At 42.7% G+C, this 18,646-nt stretch overlaps 1 protein-coding gene across 1 annotated transcript; it reads right to left on the bottom strand.

Moving 5' to 3' along the window:
- Positions 1-1,036: 1,036 nt before the first annotated feature.
- sqlea (squalene epoxidase a) lies at positions 1,037-17,717 on the bottom strand. The gene is made up of 11 exons (XM_066645459.1): positions 17,406-17,717; positions 16,404-16,665; positions 15,429-15,606; positions 6,364-6,460; positions 5,961-6,074; positions 5,575-5,746; positions 5,339-5,434; positions 3,098-3,240; positions 2,852-2,948; positions 1,728-1,815; positions 1,037-1,638 (listed from the first exon to the last, which is right to left on the bottom strand). The coding sequence occupies exons 1-11, from the start codon at positions 17,667-17,669 to the stop codon at positions 1,446-1,448; spliced, it is 1,704 nt and encodes a 567-aa protein (XP_066501556.1). The 5' UTR covers positions 17,670-17,717; the 3' UTR covers positions 1,037-1,445.
- Positions 17,718-18,646: the final 929 nt, after the last annotated feature.

Here is an 18,646-nt window from a genome sequence, read left to right on the forward strand (position 1 = left end):
TTTTTAAATAGTTTAAAAAAAAAACCTATATCGTGATAATAGTGATATTCGGACTTGTTTATATAATGACACCATGCAGTTACCCGTAATACGTCCTTTACATGAGTCGTCCAATCACAATGAAGTACGGTGGAAAGTGGCTCTGAGGAGGATTTTGACTTCAGTCGTGTGGAGGGGGTGTGGTTACAGAATATCAGACGTACATTAAACCACGGTGTTACTTAAGAAATGAAAGAAGCCATGTATATATATTCTAACAAATGTAATAGATTAATATTAATATAACCTTTATTTCGTTGCAGTAGTGTGTTCTATTTTTTCAGTGTTTTGTTCATATCGCCAAGAATATCATTATCACCGTATCGCCCACCCCTAGTGTTTATTATCTATACCAGAGGTTAAAGGATTTATTTTTAACTTTATGAAAATTAATGTTGTATGTATACAGGTTGGGCGGCACGGTGGCACAGCAGGTAGTGTCACAGTCACACAGCTCCAAGGGCCTGGAGGTTGTGGGTTCGATTCCCGCTCCGGGTGACTGTCTGTGAGGAGTGTGGTGTGTTCTCCCAGTGTCTGCGTGGGTTTCCTCCGGGTGCTCCGGTTTCCTACCACAGTCCAAGTGGATTGGCGACTCAAAAGTGTCCGTAGGTGTGAATGTGTGTGTGTGTGTGTGTGTGTGTGTGTTGCCCTGTGAAGGACTGGCGCCCCCTCCAGGGTGTATTCCCGCCTTGCGCCCAACGATTCCAGGTAGGCTCTGAATGTATACAGGTTTGACTTCAAAAAGCTGTATCTGAAGCAGAAAATGAATGGTATTAAGCCCACTACAGTACATCGACAGCACATAAGTACATTAACTTTATCTTACCGGTATAACAACGCCATCTTGTGGAGGTTTCCTGTAAATCAAGTGTATAATGGCCCTGTGCAAATGTTTCAATGTTCCTCAGTCATCTCTCAATCACGTCCATGCTTGTGGTTGTTTGTACATACCCTCAGAATCAATCACAACTCTTCCAGTTAGATCTGTACACTCTGAGATTTTATTGTGAATACTTTCTGCAGTCCTCTGAAGAGTATTTACAGTCTGCAGACACAGCAGTATTACAGTTCATTTGATACATTTCCAAAATGATTGTCACCGCTGGTTCATGTTGTGATATGAAGAGAATTTGACGGCTTCAACAAACAAGGAATTCAAGATTGTCCCGCGACACATTTGACATAAAACATGAAGCTGAAGTGGAAAGAGGAGGTCAGGAACACAGTGAAAAGGATACACTTCCACTTCACTACAAACTGATATCATAAGAACTCTACAGTTGTGTAGATCTGAGTAGATTTGTTTAAGGCACGTTAGTTTTTGTGTTAGGGCTCACAGAGCACTATAAATAAAGGCAGGTCAGATGATACAAGTCTTTCCCTTTACGTCACATGATTCTTCACCATCAGTACACCAGGTACTTGAGCTCGGAGTAGATGAGGGGGAACATGACGGCACAGGCTCGGTAAAGGATGGCCCCGCTGTTTAGTAAAGCCCGGGGAAGCGTCAGCCACGACTCCGATTTGAAGCTGACGTAGATGGCGTAAAAGGCCACGGCGAAAAAGTGTCCGATGAGAGTCAGAGGCTTGGGTGACAGTCTAATTAAGAGAACACAGCCTTGTGTGAATTTGTAGACAAACTCTTTAAATCTCTGCACGTATGTTTTATGTAGCGTTTTCGTACTTACACAGACAGGAGTCCTATGGGTCCATTGACGCATTCCCCACCGAGCTTGAAGTAGTGAAAGCAGGCTTTCCTCAGTTGGTGCAGCGAGTCTGAAAAAGGAGAGTTTCATTGTTGTGTGAGCTGAGATAATAATAATCCAGTGATCGGACTGCTGCCAAATCAGTGTAATCTCGGGTATCGTCGGCTTTGTTCGGCTCTAGAGCCAGAAGACACCCAGTTTTAGCGCTAGATGTGAAATTCCATGTCGTGCTACTAAGTATGCCGTCACATGGATGTGGTAAATGTTTTTGTCCTGATCCTCCTCCTCAGTTTTCATATGTTCACGTCTTCACTGTTGAAACAACAACTGTTCAGGTCGTACAAAGTACAACAAAATGTAACCCATCTGTGGCAGTGAACACACACACACACACACACACACAGAGTGGCAGGCAGCCGTGGATTGACGGAGGAGGACAGTGCTGTTCCTTCACTCCCACCTCCGGTCGTGGGAATCGAACCAACAACCTTTCAGTCCTAAGCCCTCTTTCTTCACCAGACTGTGTTAAAATTTCATGACAATCTTGTTTTAATTCATTCATTCATTCATTCATTCATTCATTATCTGTAACCGCTTATCCAATTCAGGATCGCGGTGGGTCCAGAGCCTACCTGGAATCATTGGGCGCAAGGCGAGAATACACCCTGGAGGGGGCGCCAGTCCTTCACAGGGCACCACAGACACACACACACATTCACTCACACACTCACACCTACGGACACTTTTTGAGTCGCCAATCCACCTGCATTGTGTGTTTTTGGACTGTGGGAGGAAACCGGAGCACCCGGAGGAAACCCACGCAGACACAGGGAGAACACACCAACTCCTCACAGACAGTCACCCGGAGCGGGAATCGAACCCACAACCTCCAGGTCCCTGGAGCTGTGTGACTGCGACACTACCTGCTGCACCACTGTGCCACCCTTGTTTTAATTACGTAAATAAAATCGTTTTTTCCACCTCCTTCTGTAAAGTTGTTTTTTAAAGTTTGGAGGTTTCCTGGGGCAGGTACGATACGCATTTTAACAGATGCTTAATTCAACAGTGGAGCTACTCCTTTAATAAATAATGAACTGGACCTTTACCGTCAGTTGCTGCGAACAGCTCATAGAGCGCCTGGGCCAGCACATTCACCACAAATGAGTGTGAAGACCTCCGCTCCCAGTGGAACTTCTTCTTTGCCTGTTGAATACAACAGCTTTCCGATTAATACTCATGTGTCACAACCGTCACAAACATTTGACGCACACAGTGCAGTCTTTATATGACCTCTACTAAGAGATCTTGCCTTCACCAGAGTTTGGAGCTTTAATACCAGGCGTGGCTGTTACCTGGAGCAGGGCCCTGTCATCGTAGAGATCAGGAATGTTTCGGAGCAGAGCCCTCCAGATCTTGACATCATTCAGCACCACACTCATCCCTCCTCCGGTCAGAGGATGTCGCATGTTATAGGCATCTCCCAGCAGCAGAACCCCTGCAGCAATTAAAGGGCAAAACATAACATCCATATAAGGGCATGAGATGAAATGGGAGACTCTGAAGCAGCTGCACATCGGACACATCGGACGCTTAAGATCACTATGCACTACGGCTTGTATTATTAATACCCTTGGATGAGCAGTATTCCAAAGACTAATGCTGCTGTACAGATTAACAACGATGTACCGTGCAGCAATAGTCAACGAATCAGCATTATTACATTGTAAAGTCTGGATTTCAGTCGCTGATCAGAGTGAGGAGGCCTTGGAAATGTGGACTGCTTTAGTCATGTGTAACAGCAGAGAAAGCAGTAAACCACAAGCACTGTTAATTACAGAGTTAATTGTATAAAAGAACAATCACAAAAACATTAATAAAACACACATAAGTTATATATAATACAGCACAAAACATAATTAAACATCATGCGCTCAATAACCATGCATTCAGACTTCTGGAGGACAAACCTACCCTTTTACTTTGACTGGAAGAGAGCTCCAGCGTGATGCACGGAAGGAAAAAGCAGCCTGGCCAAAAATACTTTTCTAGTCGACATATTTGTGTCTTTTCACACATATTCTTCTAGGACTGGAGGTGCCAAGCCATTTTAAATTTGAGTTTGAAAACTTGACCAGATTATTCCAACTTAATGTACAACAGAAGTGACTCCACCCGTAGGGCTAATACCAAAAAATCACTTAACATTGGGCGATATGGCCCTAAAATCATATCACAATATTTCAGGGTATTTTGGCGATAACGATATTCTTGGTGATATGAAAAAATATGGGAAGTAACTGTATTAATTTCAACAAAAATGTTATATTAATATTATTCATTCATTCATTATCTGTAAGCTCTTATCCAGTTCAGGGTCGCGGTGGGTCCAGAGCCTACCTGGAATCATTGGGCGCAAGGCGGGAATACACCCTGGAGGGGGCGCCAGTCCTTCACAGGGCAACACAGACACACTCACACATTCACTCACACACTCACACCTACGGACACTTTTGAGTCGCCAATCCACCTACCAACGTGTGTTTTTGGACTGTGGGAGGAAACCGGAGCACCCGGAGGAAACCCACACAGACACAGGGAGAACACGCCACACTCCTCACAGACAGTCACCCGGAGGAAACCCACGCGGACACAGGGAGAACACACCACACTCCTCACAGACAGTCACCCGGAGGAAACCCACACAGACACAGGGAGAACACACCACACTCCTCACAGACAGTCACCCGGAGGAAACCCACGCGGACACAGGGAGAACACACCACACTCCTCACAGACAGTCACCCGGAGGAAACCCACACAGACACAGGGAGAACACGCCACACTCCTCACAGACAGTCACCCGGAGGAAACCCACGCGGACACAGGGAGAACACACCACACTCCTCACAGACAGTCACCCGGAGGAAACCCACGCGGACACAGGGAGAACACACCACACTCCTCACAGACAGTCACCCGGAGGAAACCCACGCAAATACAGGGAGAACACACCACACTCCTCACAGACAGTCACCCGGAGGAAACCCACGCAGACACAGGGAGAACACACCACACTCCTCACAGACAGTCACCCGGAGGAAACCCACGCAGACACAGGGAGAACACACCACACTCCTCACAGACAGTCACCCGGAGCGGGACTCGAACCCACAACCTCCAGGTCCCTACCTGCTGCGCCACTGTGCCGCCCCATATTAATATTAATTAAATGTAATTACATTTTATTAGTACAAATCTAACAATTTCAAACATTCCGAAGAAACAACAAATAAATGTGTAAACATTTGCTTATTTTGTAAACAACCGTAACTTATCAAACTTGTGACATTGTTTTAAAACATTTAGAATATTGATATTTTATATTCAAACCATCTCCACACGACTGAAGTCACTCGGTTTCCACCGTACCTGTCACTGTGCCTAAATTACTCACGTAACCAATGTACGCCATATTACGGTTTTTTTTTATAGTTTTGCGATATTATTGCACAGGATACGATATGGCACAGCCCTATTTAACACACAGATCAACTGAGACTAAACCTCCCCACACAACTCCTCAAGACTCCTACCTGGTTTATTCACGGGTGAAGGTGGCAGAAAGCTTGCAGGCATCGATCTCAAGCGGTCATTCTGCAGAGAGAGCATGAAGGCCTCCTGTAAGTGTTCTAGAGAGAAAAGCACTTATCATGAGTATTGAAGGAAAAATAGTAATGTAACATCATGTAACTTCAAAAAACACACCACTGTTTACGACAATCAAACAAAGTCAGAGTATGCTTGGCATCTTAGGAAAACTGTCCTTTACCTGGAAGCTGAGGATAAATTTTCTCCATCATATAAGTAGATAGATCCCGAGGCATTTCTCCCCTGATGTCCACCAGAACTCTCGTTTCATTGGAAGAGATCTGGTAGATCAGTATTGGACTGGGATTGGCCAGGACCAGCTCAGCGTGGTTGGCCTTAAACTGGGCGCAGTCCTGAGAGAATACAGAATACAGCTCATAATTACACACAGGAACAGGAGGGAGAGTATGAAAACAAAAAAAACGTGTTTTACAGTTTAGAATTCTCTCTGCACATGTTTAGCAACATCTACATACGTCCTGATAGCAAGCTCCTGTTAGTATACAACTAGCAGGTAAGATTCTCATAATATTTGTTAAAAATATTGTGGTAATTTATTCACTCTACCTTCATTAAGCATCCAACAAAATGGGATGAAACCTTGACCTTCCCAGAGACAAGGTTTTTACGGAACTTGGAGAAACAGCCGTCAGCAACTACCGTCAATGGAGCATAGATCTCCTGAGAACGCAAAACAAAAAAAAACATGAGGAATCTTCTTGAAGCTTCTCTGTGTCTTCGAGGTCAAGTTAAACAAATTAAATTGGCTGAAAAAACAAAGTAACTCACTGTATTCATGAAGGTTATGAGAAAGGTAATACAACTTTCAAATTTAATTGTACAGTTCTTAAAGTGCTCAAAATAAAGTGATATGTTACAACCTTTTTCAAAGAAGAAACATTAGTTAAGTATTTCTGTAGATTTAACATCCTAAAAATCCTTAAAAGTCTATGACGAAGTGTGTATTTACCTTGATTTTCCCACTGTCCTTCTCTCTGTACTGAATTCCAGTCACACAACCATCCTCTTCCTCCAGACTGGTCACTGTGCCCTCCACAAATGTCACACTGCAAACACAAAAAGCCCAAAGACAAAAAATGACTAATCCCTTTACACACAGCCCACAAGGTCAAATCAGAATAATCAGACGACTACCTTTACACACAGCCCACAACGTAAAATCAGAATAATCAGACTGCTACCTTTACACACAGCCCACAAGGTCAGATGAAAATAATCAGACTACTGCCTTTACACACAGCCCACAAGGTCAAATCAGTATAATCAGACCACTACCTCTACACACAGCCCACAAGGTCAGATGAAAATAATCAGACTACTACCTTTACACACAGCCCACAAGGTCAAATCAGTATAATCAGACCACTACCTCTACACACAGCCCACAAGGTCAGATGAAAATAATCAGACTACTACCTTAACACACAGCCCACAAGGTCAAATCAGAATAATCAGACTGCTACCTCTACACACAGCCCACAAGGTCAGAAGAAAATAATCAGACTACTGCCTTTACACACAGCCCACAAGGTCAGATGAGAATAATCAGACTACTATCTTTACACAAAGCCCACAAGGTCAAATAATAATAAACAGACTACTACTTTTACACACAGCCCACAAGGTCAGATGAGAATAATCAGACTACTACCTTTACACCCAGCCCACAAGGTAAAATCATAATAATCAGACGACTACCTTTACACACAGCCCACAAGGTCAAATCAGAATAATCAGACGACTACCTTTACACACAGCCCACAAGTTCAAATCAGAATAATCAGACGACTACCTTTACACCCAGCCCACAAGGTAAAATCAGAATAATCAGACGACTACCTTTACACACAGCCCACAAGGTCAGATGAGAATAATCAGACTACTATCTTTACACAAAGCCCACAAGGTCAAATAATAATAAACAGACTACTACTTTTACACACAGCCCACAAGGTCAGATGAAAATAATCAGACGACTACCTTTACACACAGCCCACAAGTTCAAATCAGAATAATCAGACGACTACCTTTACACCCAGCCCACAAGGTAAAATCAGAATAATCAGACGACTACCTTTACACACAGCCCACAAGGTAAAATCAGAATAATCAGACGACTACCTTTACACATAGCCCACAAGGTCAGATTAAAATAATCAGACTACTACCTACTACCTCAAATCAGTAAACCCTAACAAACCTACAGCAGACGCCCTGATCTTTGGAGATAACACTGTTAATGGGGAACAAACCCAAAACTCATAGTGCGATGTGAGCCAAACATCACAGTCCATGAACTTACCGCAAAGCTTCCAGCTGTACTGGCTGAGTACACGAATGTGAAGAGGATTATTTACACACTGGAAAGAATGACACTGTCAAGCAGGAGTCTGAAGTTTTAAAAAGAGCCTTTAGTGACCTGCTTAACACACTCAGTAAGTTCAACATACAATTTTTCACCAGTGGACCTCTACCTGCAGGAGGCACCAATATGTTCTCAAGGTTACTGGGATTAAACACCTGGCTACAGAACAGCTGCAGGTCAAATGGACTGAACTTCATTGACAACTTTAACTTGTTTTTTGGGAAGAGAGAACTTTTTAGGAGAGATGGACTGCACACGAACAAGAGGGGTGTTAAACCTCTGACAGACAACCTCATTTTCTCAGTGTGCAATCTATCCACTTCTCTTGGTGGTAGCGCATCAGCACCAACATCCAGGAACTCTCCTGTAAAAGCTGATGACTCCATGTCAGAGCCAGAACATCCTCCCACCACTGAGGACGACCTGAGGGAGCAGCAGACACTGGACATGAGTGGCAATAACCAATTCTATCACCTGCCAGAGACACCTAAACCCCAAGAGGAATCCTCCATGTCCTCTGTTCCACCCCCCCACATCACCCCACCTGAACCTCCCAGCAGCCATGGAGAAGCAGGTATCAGCTGGCTGTCACTTTCCCTTTCAGCCAGCTCTCAGGTGCAAAGAAGAACCACCCCAGCTTCTACTCCATCCTCATCTACTGCCACTTCCCCACTGCAATCCCCCAGACTGTCCCCTAAGAAAAATCACGCTCCATCACCACCTAGAGCCCCTCAACGGAAGAGACAAGCTCCTCGACCCCTGGAAAGGCAGCTTCGCTCACGGCCCCATCGCCAGCAGGAGCTTCGCACAGATTCGTCAGCTGATAAGGGCGAGGAAAAGTGATGTTTTTTGGGTCCTGGCTGCTGCAGTGATGATGTCAGCAGTAACATGTTTTCAAAACAAGCGTGGACTTTGGTGCCTGTAATCTCTCCTATTCCAGTACTTATCAGAGAGAGAAATCTACAGCATATAAAATGTGAGACAGATCTGACGAAACCAGACCTAGAGAAACTTATCCATGCCTTTATTTCTAACAGAATTGATTACTGTAATGGTCTCTTAGCTGGACTTCCAAAAAAGACCATTGAAAAGCTTCAGCTGATTCAAAATGCAGCTGCCAGAGTTCTCACTCGGAGCAAAAGAAGAGATCACATCACCCCCTCATCCTCAAATCCTTACACTGGATACCAGTCTGTTACAGAATAGACTTTAAGGTGTTATTACTGGTCTATAAATGTCTTAATGGGGTAGGACCAGTGTATTTATCAGATCTGCTACAGAGATATGAGCCGAGCAGAGCTCTCAGATCTTTAGGAACTAGAGTTAGTCCTGCCTCAGGTCAAAACTAAACATGGAGAGGCAGCGTTTAGCTCCTATACCGCTCTGAAATGGAACCAGCTGTCTGAGAATATTAGAAGAGCCCCAACTTTAGACACTTTTAAATCAAGACTTAAAACACTCCTGTTTGAGCAGCTTACAGCTCGGTTTAAAATATTCTGCACTTTTATGTAACAGCATTTTATTTCTTTTCTTTTATTGTCATTTTAAATTGTTTTAATCATTTAATCATTTTACTCTTTTTATGTAATTGTTTTATTGGACATTTATGATTTTATTCTGGCTTTTAATTTAATTGTTTTTTTTTTCTGTAAAGCACTTTAAATTGCTTCTGTATGAAAGGTGCTCTATAAATAAACTTGCTGTGCCTTGCCTTTACACACAGCCCACAAGGTCAAATCAGAATAATCAGACTACTACCTCTACACACAGCCCACAAGGTTAGATGAGAATAATCAGTCTACTAGCTTTACACACAGCCCACAAGGACAAATCAGAATAATCAGACTACTACCTCTACACACAGCCCACAAGGTTAGATGAGAATAATCAGTCTACTAGCTTTACACACAGCCCACAAAGTCAAATCAGAATAATCAGACTGCTACCTTTACACACAGCCCACAAGGTCAAATCAGAATAATCAGACTGCTACCTTTACATACAGCCCACAAGGTCAAATCAGAATAATCAGACGACTACCTTTACACCCAGCCCACAAGGTAAAATCAGAATAAACAGACGACTACCTTTACACACAGCCCACAAGGTAAAATCAGAATAATCAGACTGCTACCTTTACACACAGCCCACAAGGTCAGATGAAAATAATCAGACTACTGCCTTTACACACAGCCCACAAGGTCAAATCAGTATAATCAGACCACTACCTCTACACACAGCCCACAAGGTCAGATGAAAATAATCAGACTACTACCTTTACACACAGCCCACAAGGTCAAATCAGTATAATCAGACCACTACCTCTACACACAGCCCACAAGGTCACATGAAAATAATCAGACTACTACCTTTACACACAGCCCACAAGGTCAAATCAGAATAATCAGACTGCTACCTCTACACACAGCCCACAAGGTCAGAAGAAAATAATCAGACTACTGCCTTTACACACAGCCCACAAGGTCAGATGAGAATAATCAGACTACTATCTTTACACAAAGCCCACAAGGTCAAATAATAATAAACAGACTACTACTTTTACACACAGCCCACAAGGTCAGATGAGAATAATCAGACTACTACCTTTACACAAAGCCCACAAGGACAAATCAGAATAATCAGACTACTACCTTTACACCCAGCCCACAAGGTAAAATCATAATAATCAGACGACTACCTTTACACACAGCCCACAAGGTCAAATCAGAATAATCAGACGACTACCTTTACACACAGCCCACAAGTTCAAATCAGAATAATCAGACGACTACCTTTACACACAGCCCACAAGGTCAGATGAGAATAATCAGACTACTATCTTTACACAAAGCCCACAAGGTCAAATAATAATAAACAGACTACTACTTTTACACACAGCCCACAAGGTCAGATGAGAATAATCAGACGACTACCTTTACACACAGCCCACAAGTTCAAATCAGAATAATCAGACGACTACCTTTACACCCAGCCCACAAGGTAAAATCAGAATAATCAGACGACTACCTTTACACACAGCCCACAAGGTAAAATCAGAATAATCAGACGACTACCTTTACACATAGCCCACAAGGTCAGATTAAAATAATCAGACTACTACCTACTACCTCAAATCAGTAAACCCTAACAAACCTACAGCAGACGCCCTGATCTTTGGAGATAACACTGTTAATGGGGAACAAACCCAAAACTCATAGTGCGATGTGAGCCAAACATCACAGTCCATGAACTTACCGCAAAGCTTCCAGCTGTACTGGCTGAGTACACGAATGTGAAGAGGATTATTTACACACTGGAAAGAATGACACTGTCAAGCAGGAGTCTGAAGTTTTAAAAAGAGCCTTTAGTGACCTGCTTAACACACTCAGTAAGTTCAACATACAATTTTTCACCAGTGGACCTCTACCTGCAGGAGGCACCAATATGTTCTCAAGGTTACTGGGATTAAACACCTGGCTACAGAACAGCTGCAGGTCAAATGGACTGAACTTCATTGACAACTTTAACTTGTTTTTTGGGAAGAGAGAACTTTTTAGGAGAGATGGACTGCACACGAACAAGAGGGGTGTTAAACCTCTGACAGACAACCTCATTTTCTCAGTGTGCAATCTATCCACTTCTCTTGGTGGTAGCGCATCAGCACCAACATCCAGGAACTCTCCTGTAAAAGCTGATGACTCCATGTCAGAGCCAGAACATCCTCCCACCACCGAGGACGACCTGAGGGAGCAGCAGACACTGGACATGAGTGGCAATAACCAATTCTATCACCTGCCAGAGACACCTAAACCCCAAGAGGAATCCTCCATGTCCTCTGTTCCACCCCCCCACATCACCCCACCTGAACCTCCCAGCAGCCATGGAGAAGCAGGTATCAGCTGGCTGTCACTTTCCCTTTCAGCCAGCTCTCAGGTGCAAAGAAGAACCACCCCAGCTTCTACTCCATCCTCATCTACTGCCACTTCCCCACTGCAGTCCCCCAGACTGTCCCCTAAGAAAAATCACGCTCCATCACCACCTAGAGCCCCTCAACGGAAGAGACAAGCTCCTCGACCCCTGGAAAGGCAGCTTCGCTCACGGCCCCATCGCCAGCAGGAGCTTCGCACAGATTCGTCAGCTGATAAGGGCGAGGAAAAGTGATGTTTTTTGGGTCCTGGCTGCTGCAGTGATGATGTCAGCAGTAACATGTTTTCAAAACAAGCGTGGACTTTGGTGCCTGTAATCTCTCTTATTCCAGTACTTATCAGAGAGAGAAATCTACAGCATATAAAATGTGAGACAGATCTGACGAAACCAGACCTAGAGAAACTTATCCATGCCTTTATTTCTAACAGAATTGATTACTGTAATGGTCTCTTAGCTGGACTTCCAAAAAAGACCATTGAACAGCTTCAGCTGATTCAAAATGCAGCTGCCAGAGTTCTCACTCGGAGCAAAAGAAGAGATCACATCACCCCCTCATCCTCAATTCCTTACACTGGATACCAGTCTGTTACAGAATAGACTTTAAGGTGTTATTACTGGTCTATAAATGTCTTAATGGGGTAGGACCAGTGTATTTATCAGATCTGCTACAGAGATATGAGCCGAGCAGAGCTCTCAGATCTTTAGGAACTAGAGTTAGTCCTGCCTCAGGTCAAAACTAAACATGGAGAGGCAGCGTTTAGCTCCTATACCGCTCTGAAATGGAACCAGCTGTCTGAGAATATTAGAAGAGCCCCAACTTTAGACACTTTTAAATCAAGACTTAAAACACTCCTGTTTGAGCAGCTTACAGCTCGGTTTAAAATATTCTGCACTTTTATGTAACAGCATTTTATTTCTTTTCTTTTATTGTCATTTTAAATTGTTTTAATCATTTAATCATTTTACTCTTTTTATGTAATTGTTTTATTGGACATTTATGATTTTATTCTGGCTTTTAATTTAATTGTTTTTTTTCTGTAAAGCACTTTAAATTGCTTCTGTATGAAAGGTGCTCTATAAATAAACTTGCTTTGCCTTGCCTTTACACACAGCCCACAAGGTCAAATCAGAATAATCAGACTACTACCTCTACACACAGCCCACAAGGTTAGATGAGAATAATCAGTCTACTAGCTTTACACACAGCCCACAAAGTCAAATCAGAATAATCAGACTGCTACCTTTACACACAGCCCACAAGGTCAAATCAGAATAATCAGACTGCTACCTTTACATACAGCCCACAAGGTCAAATCAGAATAATCAGACTACTACATTTACACACAGCCCACAAGGTTAGATGAGAATAATCAGACTACTATCTTTACACAAAGCCCACAAGGTCAAATAAGAACAAACAGACTACTAGCTTTACACACAGCCCACAAGGACAAATCAGAATAATCAGACTACTACCTCTACACACAGCCCACAAGGTTAGATGAGAATAATCAGTCTACTAGCTTTACACACAGCCCACAAAGTCAAATCAGAATAATCAGACTGCTACCTTTACACACAGCCCACAAGGTCAAATCAGAATAATCAGACTGCTACCTTTACATACAGCCCACAAGGTCAAATCAGAATAATCAGACTACTACATTTACACACAGCCCACAAGGTTAGATGAGAATAATCAGACTACTATCTTTACACAAAGCCCACAAGGTCAAATAAGAACAAACAGACTACTACCTCTACACACAGCCCACAAGGTCAGATGAAAATAATCAGACTACTACCTTTACACACAGCCCACAAGGTCAGATGAAAATAATCAGACTACTATCTTTACACAAAGCCCACAAGGTCAAATAAGAACAAACAGACTACTACTTTTACACACAGCCCACAAGGTCAAATCAGAATAATCTGTCTACTAGCTTTACACACAGCCCACAAGGTCAGATCAGAATAATCAGACTACTACCTCTACACACAGCCCACAAGGTCAAATTAAAATAATCAGACTACTACCTTTACACACAGCCCACAAGGTCAAATCAGAATAATCAGACTACTACCTTTACACACAGCCCACAAGGTCAAATCAGAATAATCAGACTACTACCTCTACACACAGCCCACAAGGTTAGATGAGAATAATCAGTCTACTAGCTTTACACACAGCCCACAAAGTCAAATCAGAATAATCAGACTGCTACCTTTACACACAGCCCACAAGGTCAAATCAGAATAATCAGACTGCTACCTTTACATACAGCCCACAAGGTCAAATCAGAATAATCAGACTACTACATTTACACACAGCCCACAAGGTTAGATGAGAATAATCAGACTACTATCTTTACACAAAGCCCACAAGGTCAAATAAGAACAAACAGACTACTAGCTTTACACACAGCCCACAAGGACAAATCAGAATAATCAGACTACTACCTCTACACACAGCCCACAAGGTTAGATGAGAATAATCAGTCTACTAGCTTTACACACAGCCCACAAAGTCAAATCAGAATAATCAGACTGCTACCTTTACACACAGCCCACAAGGTCAAATCAGAATAATCAGACTGCTACCTTTACATACAGCCCACAAGGTCAAATCAGAATAATCAGACTACTACATTTACACACAGCCCACAAGGTTAGATGAGAATAATCAGACTACTATCTTTACACAAAGCCCACAAGGTCAAATAAGAACAAACAGACTACTACCTCTACACACAGCCCACAAGGTCAAATTAAAATAATCAGACTACTACCTTTACACACAGCCCACAAGGTCAAATCAGAATAATCAGACTACTACCTTTACACACAGCCCACAATGTCAGATGAGAATAATCAGACTACTACCTTTACACAGAGCCCACAAGGTTAGATGAGAATAATCAGACTACTACCTTTACACACAGCCCACAAGGTCAAATCAGAATAATCAGACTACTACCTTTACACACAGCCCACAAGGTTAGATGAGAATAATCAGACTACTACCTTTACATAAAAACCCACAAGGTCACATCAGAATAATCAGTCAACTGCCCTTACACACAGCCCACAAAAAATCTAAAAAACATGTTTGAAGATCATCGTTTAATTCACTCGACTACAAAGGTTATACAATTATTTTGTTGATATTTTTGAAAGCATTGACAGCAACCATCAGTCTCAAACTAAATCTTGATGAACAGATCTGGACATTTGAGACCCGGAGATCACCGGCACTAAGTTGTGATAAAATGAACAGCCAAGTTTATTCATTCATTAATTTTCTGTAACCCTTATACAGTTCAGGGTCGCAGTGGGTCCAGAGCCTACCCAGAATCACTGGGCGCAGGGTGGGAGCACACCCTGGAGAAGGCACCATTCCTTCTCATGGTGACACACACTCACACATTCACTCACACCTATGGACACTTTTGAGTCGCCAATCCACCTACCAACATGTGTTTTTGGACCGTGGGAGGAAACCCACACGGACACTGGCAGAACACACCAAACTCCTCATAGACAATCACCCGGAGCAGGACTCAAACCCAAAACCTTACGATCCTGGGGCTGTGTGACAGAGAAACTACCTGCTGCACCACCGTGCTGCCCTACAGCCAAGTTGTGTAAGAATAATACAGAATTTGATAAAAAGCTGTAAGGAAATTTGAGACCTTTTATTGCATTCATCAGAGGCTTACTTGGGCTCTTTGAGGGCAACACGTCGTAGACCCATGATAAAGCGTCCATGGTGGAAGGCTCGGCCACACTGGACTCCACACTCATCCTGAGGATAGGGGATCTCCACCTCTGAAGAGCTCTGTCTGTCATGGACTATGTACCCGCTGATTATATGGGCATCCACACCTTCTACTGCATCTGAGGGAAACACCAACATCATGAGGTCATTTCCGACCTAACACCGGAAGTCATATGTACATTTGTTTATTGGGCTAAACGTAAGGTCAAGAAATCTTTTTTCATTTATGTCAACCATTTTGTTTTGATGTAAAGGGGTGTCTTTTTGTAATGTCTTTTCACCCTTTATTTTCAACCATCTGTTCAATGTCTTTTTCAGTTAGGTTTTGCTGGGTGGGTTTGTTTGAGTAAGCAGATGAATGTATTGTGATAGAGGCTTTTATCTTGCTCTATAATCTGCCATTTAGGCTCCATTTTGCCTCACCAGGTCACAGAGAGCCCGGAGCACATTCCTAAATGTAGTCATTAGTCAATCAGAATTCAGGCCCATGCAGGTGGTAACGTTTCTTCACATAGATAGCTAAGCTAAGTCTTCCTCCTGCTCTCTGTAATTTATTTGTAAAATCCTATTTAAACACTTTCATTCGTTCATTCATCCATTATCTGTAAGCGCTTATTCAGTTCAGGGTCACCGTGGGTCCAGAGCCTACCTGGAATCATTGGGCGCAAGGTGGGAATACACCCTGGAGGGGGCGCCAGTCCTTCACAGGACAACACACACACACATTCACTCACACACTCACATCTACGGACACTTTTGAGTCGCCAATCCACCTACCAACGTGTGTTTTTGGACCGTGTGAGTAATAAACACTTATTTCATCTAATTATTTGTGTTGTTTTGTCGTCTTTTATTCATGCAGCACTTTGACTGCCACGTGTTCATTTTTCTTCTGTGAGATCATTCATGTCCTCACCCTCCAGCCCCAGCTCTCTGAGGGTCCGAAAGCCTCCTGGCTGCAAAAGTTCCCCCACGATTCTGTCCGGCTCCCGCAGGTCTCTCTCCACCACGGTGACCCTCCGACCATCTCGCGCCAACACGGCTGCCAAAGCCGACCCCAGGACGCCTGCCCCAACGATGACCACGTCAGGCTCCACAACGTCAGAGGAGGGACCTGAGGCGCCGTCTGTGTTCACAGAGGACTTGGTTTCTGTTTTTCTTCTCTTCCTCACACCTCCCTGTGAATGACAGTGGAGAAAGGGAGGGAGAGGATGGTAGGAGGGAGGGAGGAGCGAGAGAGAGAGAGAGAGAGAGAGAGAGAGATTCAGTAAGAACGTCAAAAAGAGGGAAAGAAAGCATGAAAGGTATGAGCAAATGTGTTAAGGAATACAAGTAAATAAAACCAAAGGAAGAAATTATATCCCTTTCAGTGCTTAACTTGTTAATATACTAGTTACACTGAGTACACTAGTCATAGGTTATTTCTGTCTCTCTTCTAATACAACTGAAATATATTCCTCTGAACTGTCGGCCTCAACTCTCAAACACATTAAAATGAGCTAAATTACTACTAAAAACAAACAATGTCAAAATAATCACTAATAAAAGTAGTACAAAAAATACCAATATACAGTATTATGATTTAGTACAAATTAAAGGGTTCCAAAATAGTACACTTTAATGGCACACTTTTTCCACAAGGGCAATGGACAGAGACTATAATAACACTTAAAACATGAGCTGATTTCAATGTGTGGCAATAGACATTGCCCTTGTATTAGTTCTGAAATAATGCTGTTATAACTATTGTTATTTACAGCAGCGTAAAGAAAAAATAATAAATATCAAATACCACCAACTCGTACCTCAGACTCCCATAAAGGGTTTATCTGGTCACCCGTCATTAAGCAGGTACACAGAACAAACATTACTGAGGCTAAAGCACAGATTAATAGCAGATTTGCAGCAGAAAATATACCTTCTCAGTCGTCCCAGTCACTTTCTTCGTGCTGTGTGTGTCTGACCTGTTGAAGAGTTTACTGATCAGAGGCAAAGTGGACAAGATCTCCAGAGGCAGGTGTAAAATGTGAGGCACTATGTTCCCTCTGTATTTGACGAAGGTTAACGCTGTGCTAAGGGCGAGAAGCCCCACAGCCGCCAGCACCAGTGTGTAAGGATTTATGAGGGAGTTGCATTTTTTATAAACGTATGTGAAACTCGCAATGCCCAAAAAAGTCCACATGACTGTCTAGTTAAAAAAAACGTTGAAAAACGGTCACCAAAGCGTTACCAAAACAACTAAAGCTTTTCAAAGATAAAACGAGGTGAGACCTGCTTAAAAAATAAATAAATTTTAAAAAACACTCTGAAATAAGACTTTATACTTAAAAGTCGCCGGAGATTAAAAATAAAGCTCTCTCGGTTTGAAAGTGTAAACTTTGTTTCATTTTTATCCTTCAATAAAGTTTTTGCCGTTAATTCAAATAAAAAATATTAACTCAAAAAAAGTAAATATATACAGGTCCACAGCGCGGAGCAGCTGTGCGCTCGAGCGCAGAGGATGCTGAATAATGTATGCTAATGACCCATGGCTAATGTTCCATTGGCCGTTTGTAGACGACGTGGTCCCGCCCGCTGGGCTCGGGCTCAGCCAATCAACGGCGAGGACACGGTAAGACCAGCTCACGCTATCTGGCCATTGGCCAATCGGCGGCAGCTGGTTGGGAGACAGTCAGTGGCGGCAGTAGTATGATGTGATGTCACTGGAAAGAGGACGATATTACTCAGCAGACGTTTTACTCCTAGATATTCAACTTTTTATTATATTTTATTATATTTACACAGTCACAAACGTGTCCTATACGGCCCTGAAAGCTTCCTATTTGCTGTGTTTCCATCTTAATCCTGATTATTCTTTAATCTATTTCGATGTATGCAGTCCTACACTGTCAGGAAATAAGTGACTGCACAGGTAAACTTTCATTCACTGACTGTACAAAGGTTCAGCAGTGATCTTATAGATCAGTTGTGCACATTAAAGGTTACACTATACCTAATATTTTCCAGTTTTATAGCACACAAAGTATTAAAGTTAAATCCGTATACAGTACAATTTTATTTCCAAATTAAAGGTTTGAATAGTGAGTATACACCGTTTTGACGTCTGGTGAAATGTTTTGTTTTTTCTCAGTGAAATTTAATTAAAACACTTCCTCTTCA

Source organism: Hoplias malabaricus, chromosome 1, assembly GCF_029633855.1.
Source record: "Hoplias malabaricus isolate fHopMal1 chromosome 1, fHopMal1.hap1, whole genome shotgun sequence".
NCBI classification, from domain to species: Eukaryota; Metazoa; Chordata; class Actinopteri; order Characiformes; family Erythrinidae; genus Hoplias; species Hoplias malabaricus.

Bases quoted from the DNA above. Each gene is read 5' to 3' on its own strand.
- sqlea (XM_066645459.1), bottom strand. From the start codon at position 17,669: ATGTGGACTTTTTTGGGCATTGCGAGTTTCACATACGTTTATAAAAAA. The intron at 6,461-15,428 runs GTAAGCCTCTGA...TTGTGTTTGCAG, and splicing joins GTTGCCCTCAAAGAGCCCAA to TGTGACATTTGTGGAGGGCA. The intron at 3,241-5,338 runs GTAGGAGTCTTG...TAATTGCTGCAG, and splicing joins TTCACCCGTGAATAAACCAG to GGGTTCTGCTGCTGGGAGAT.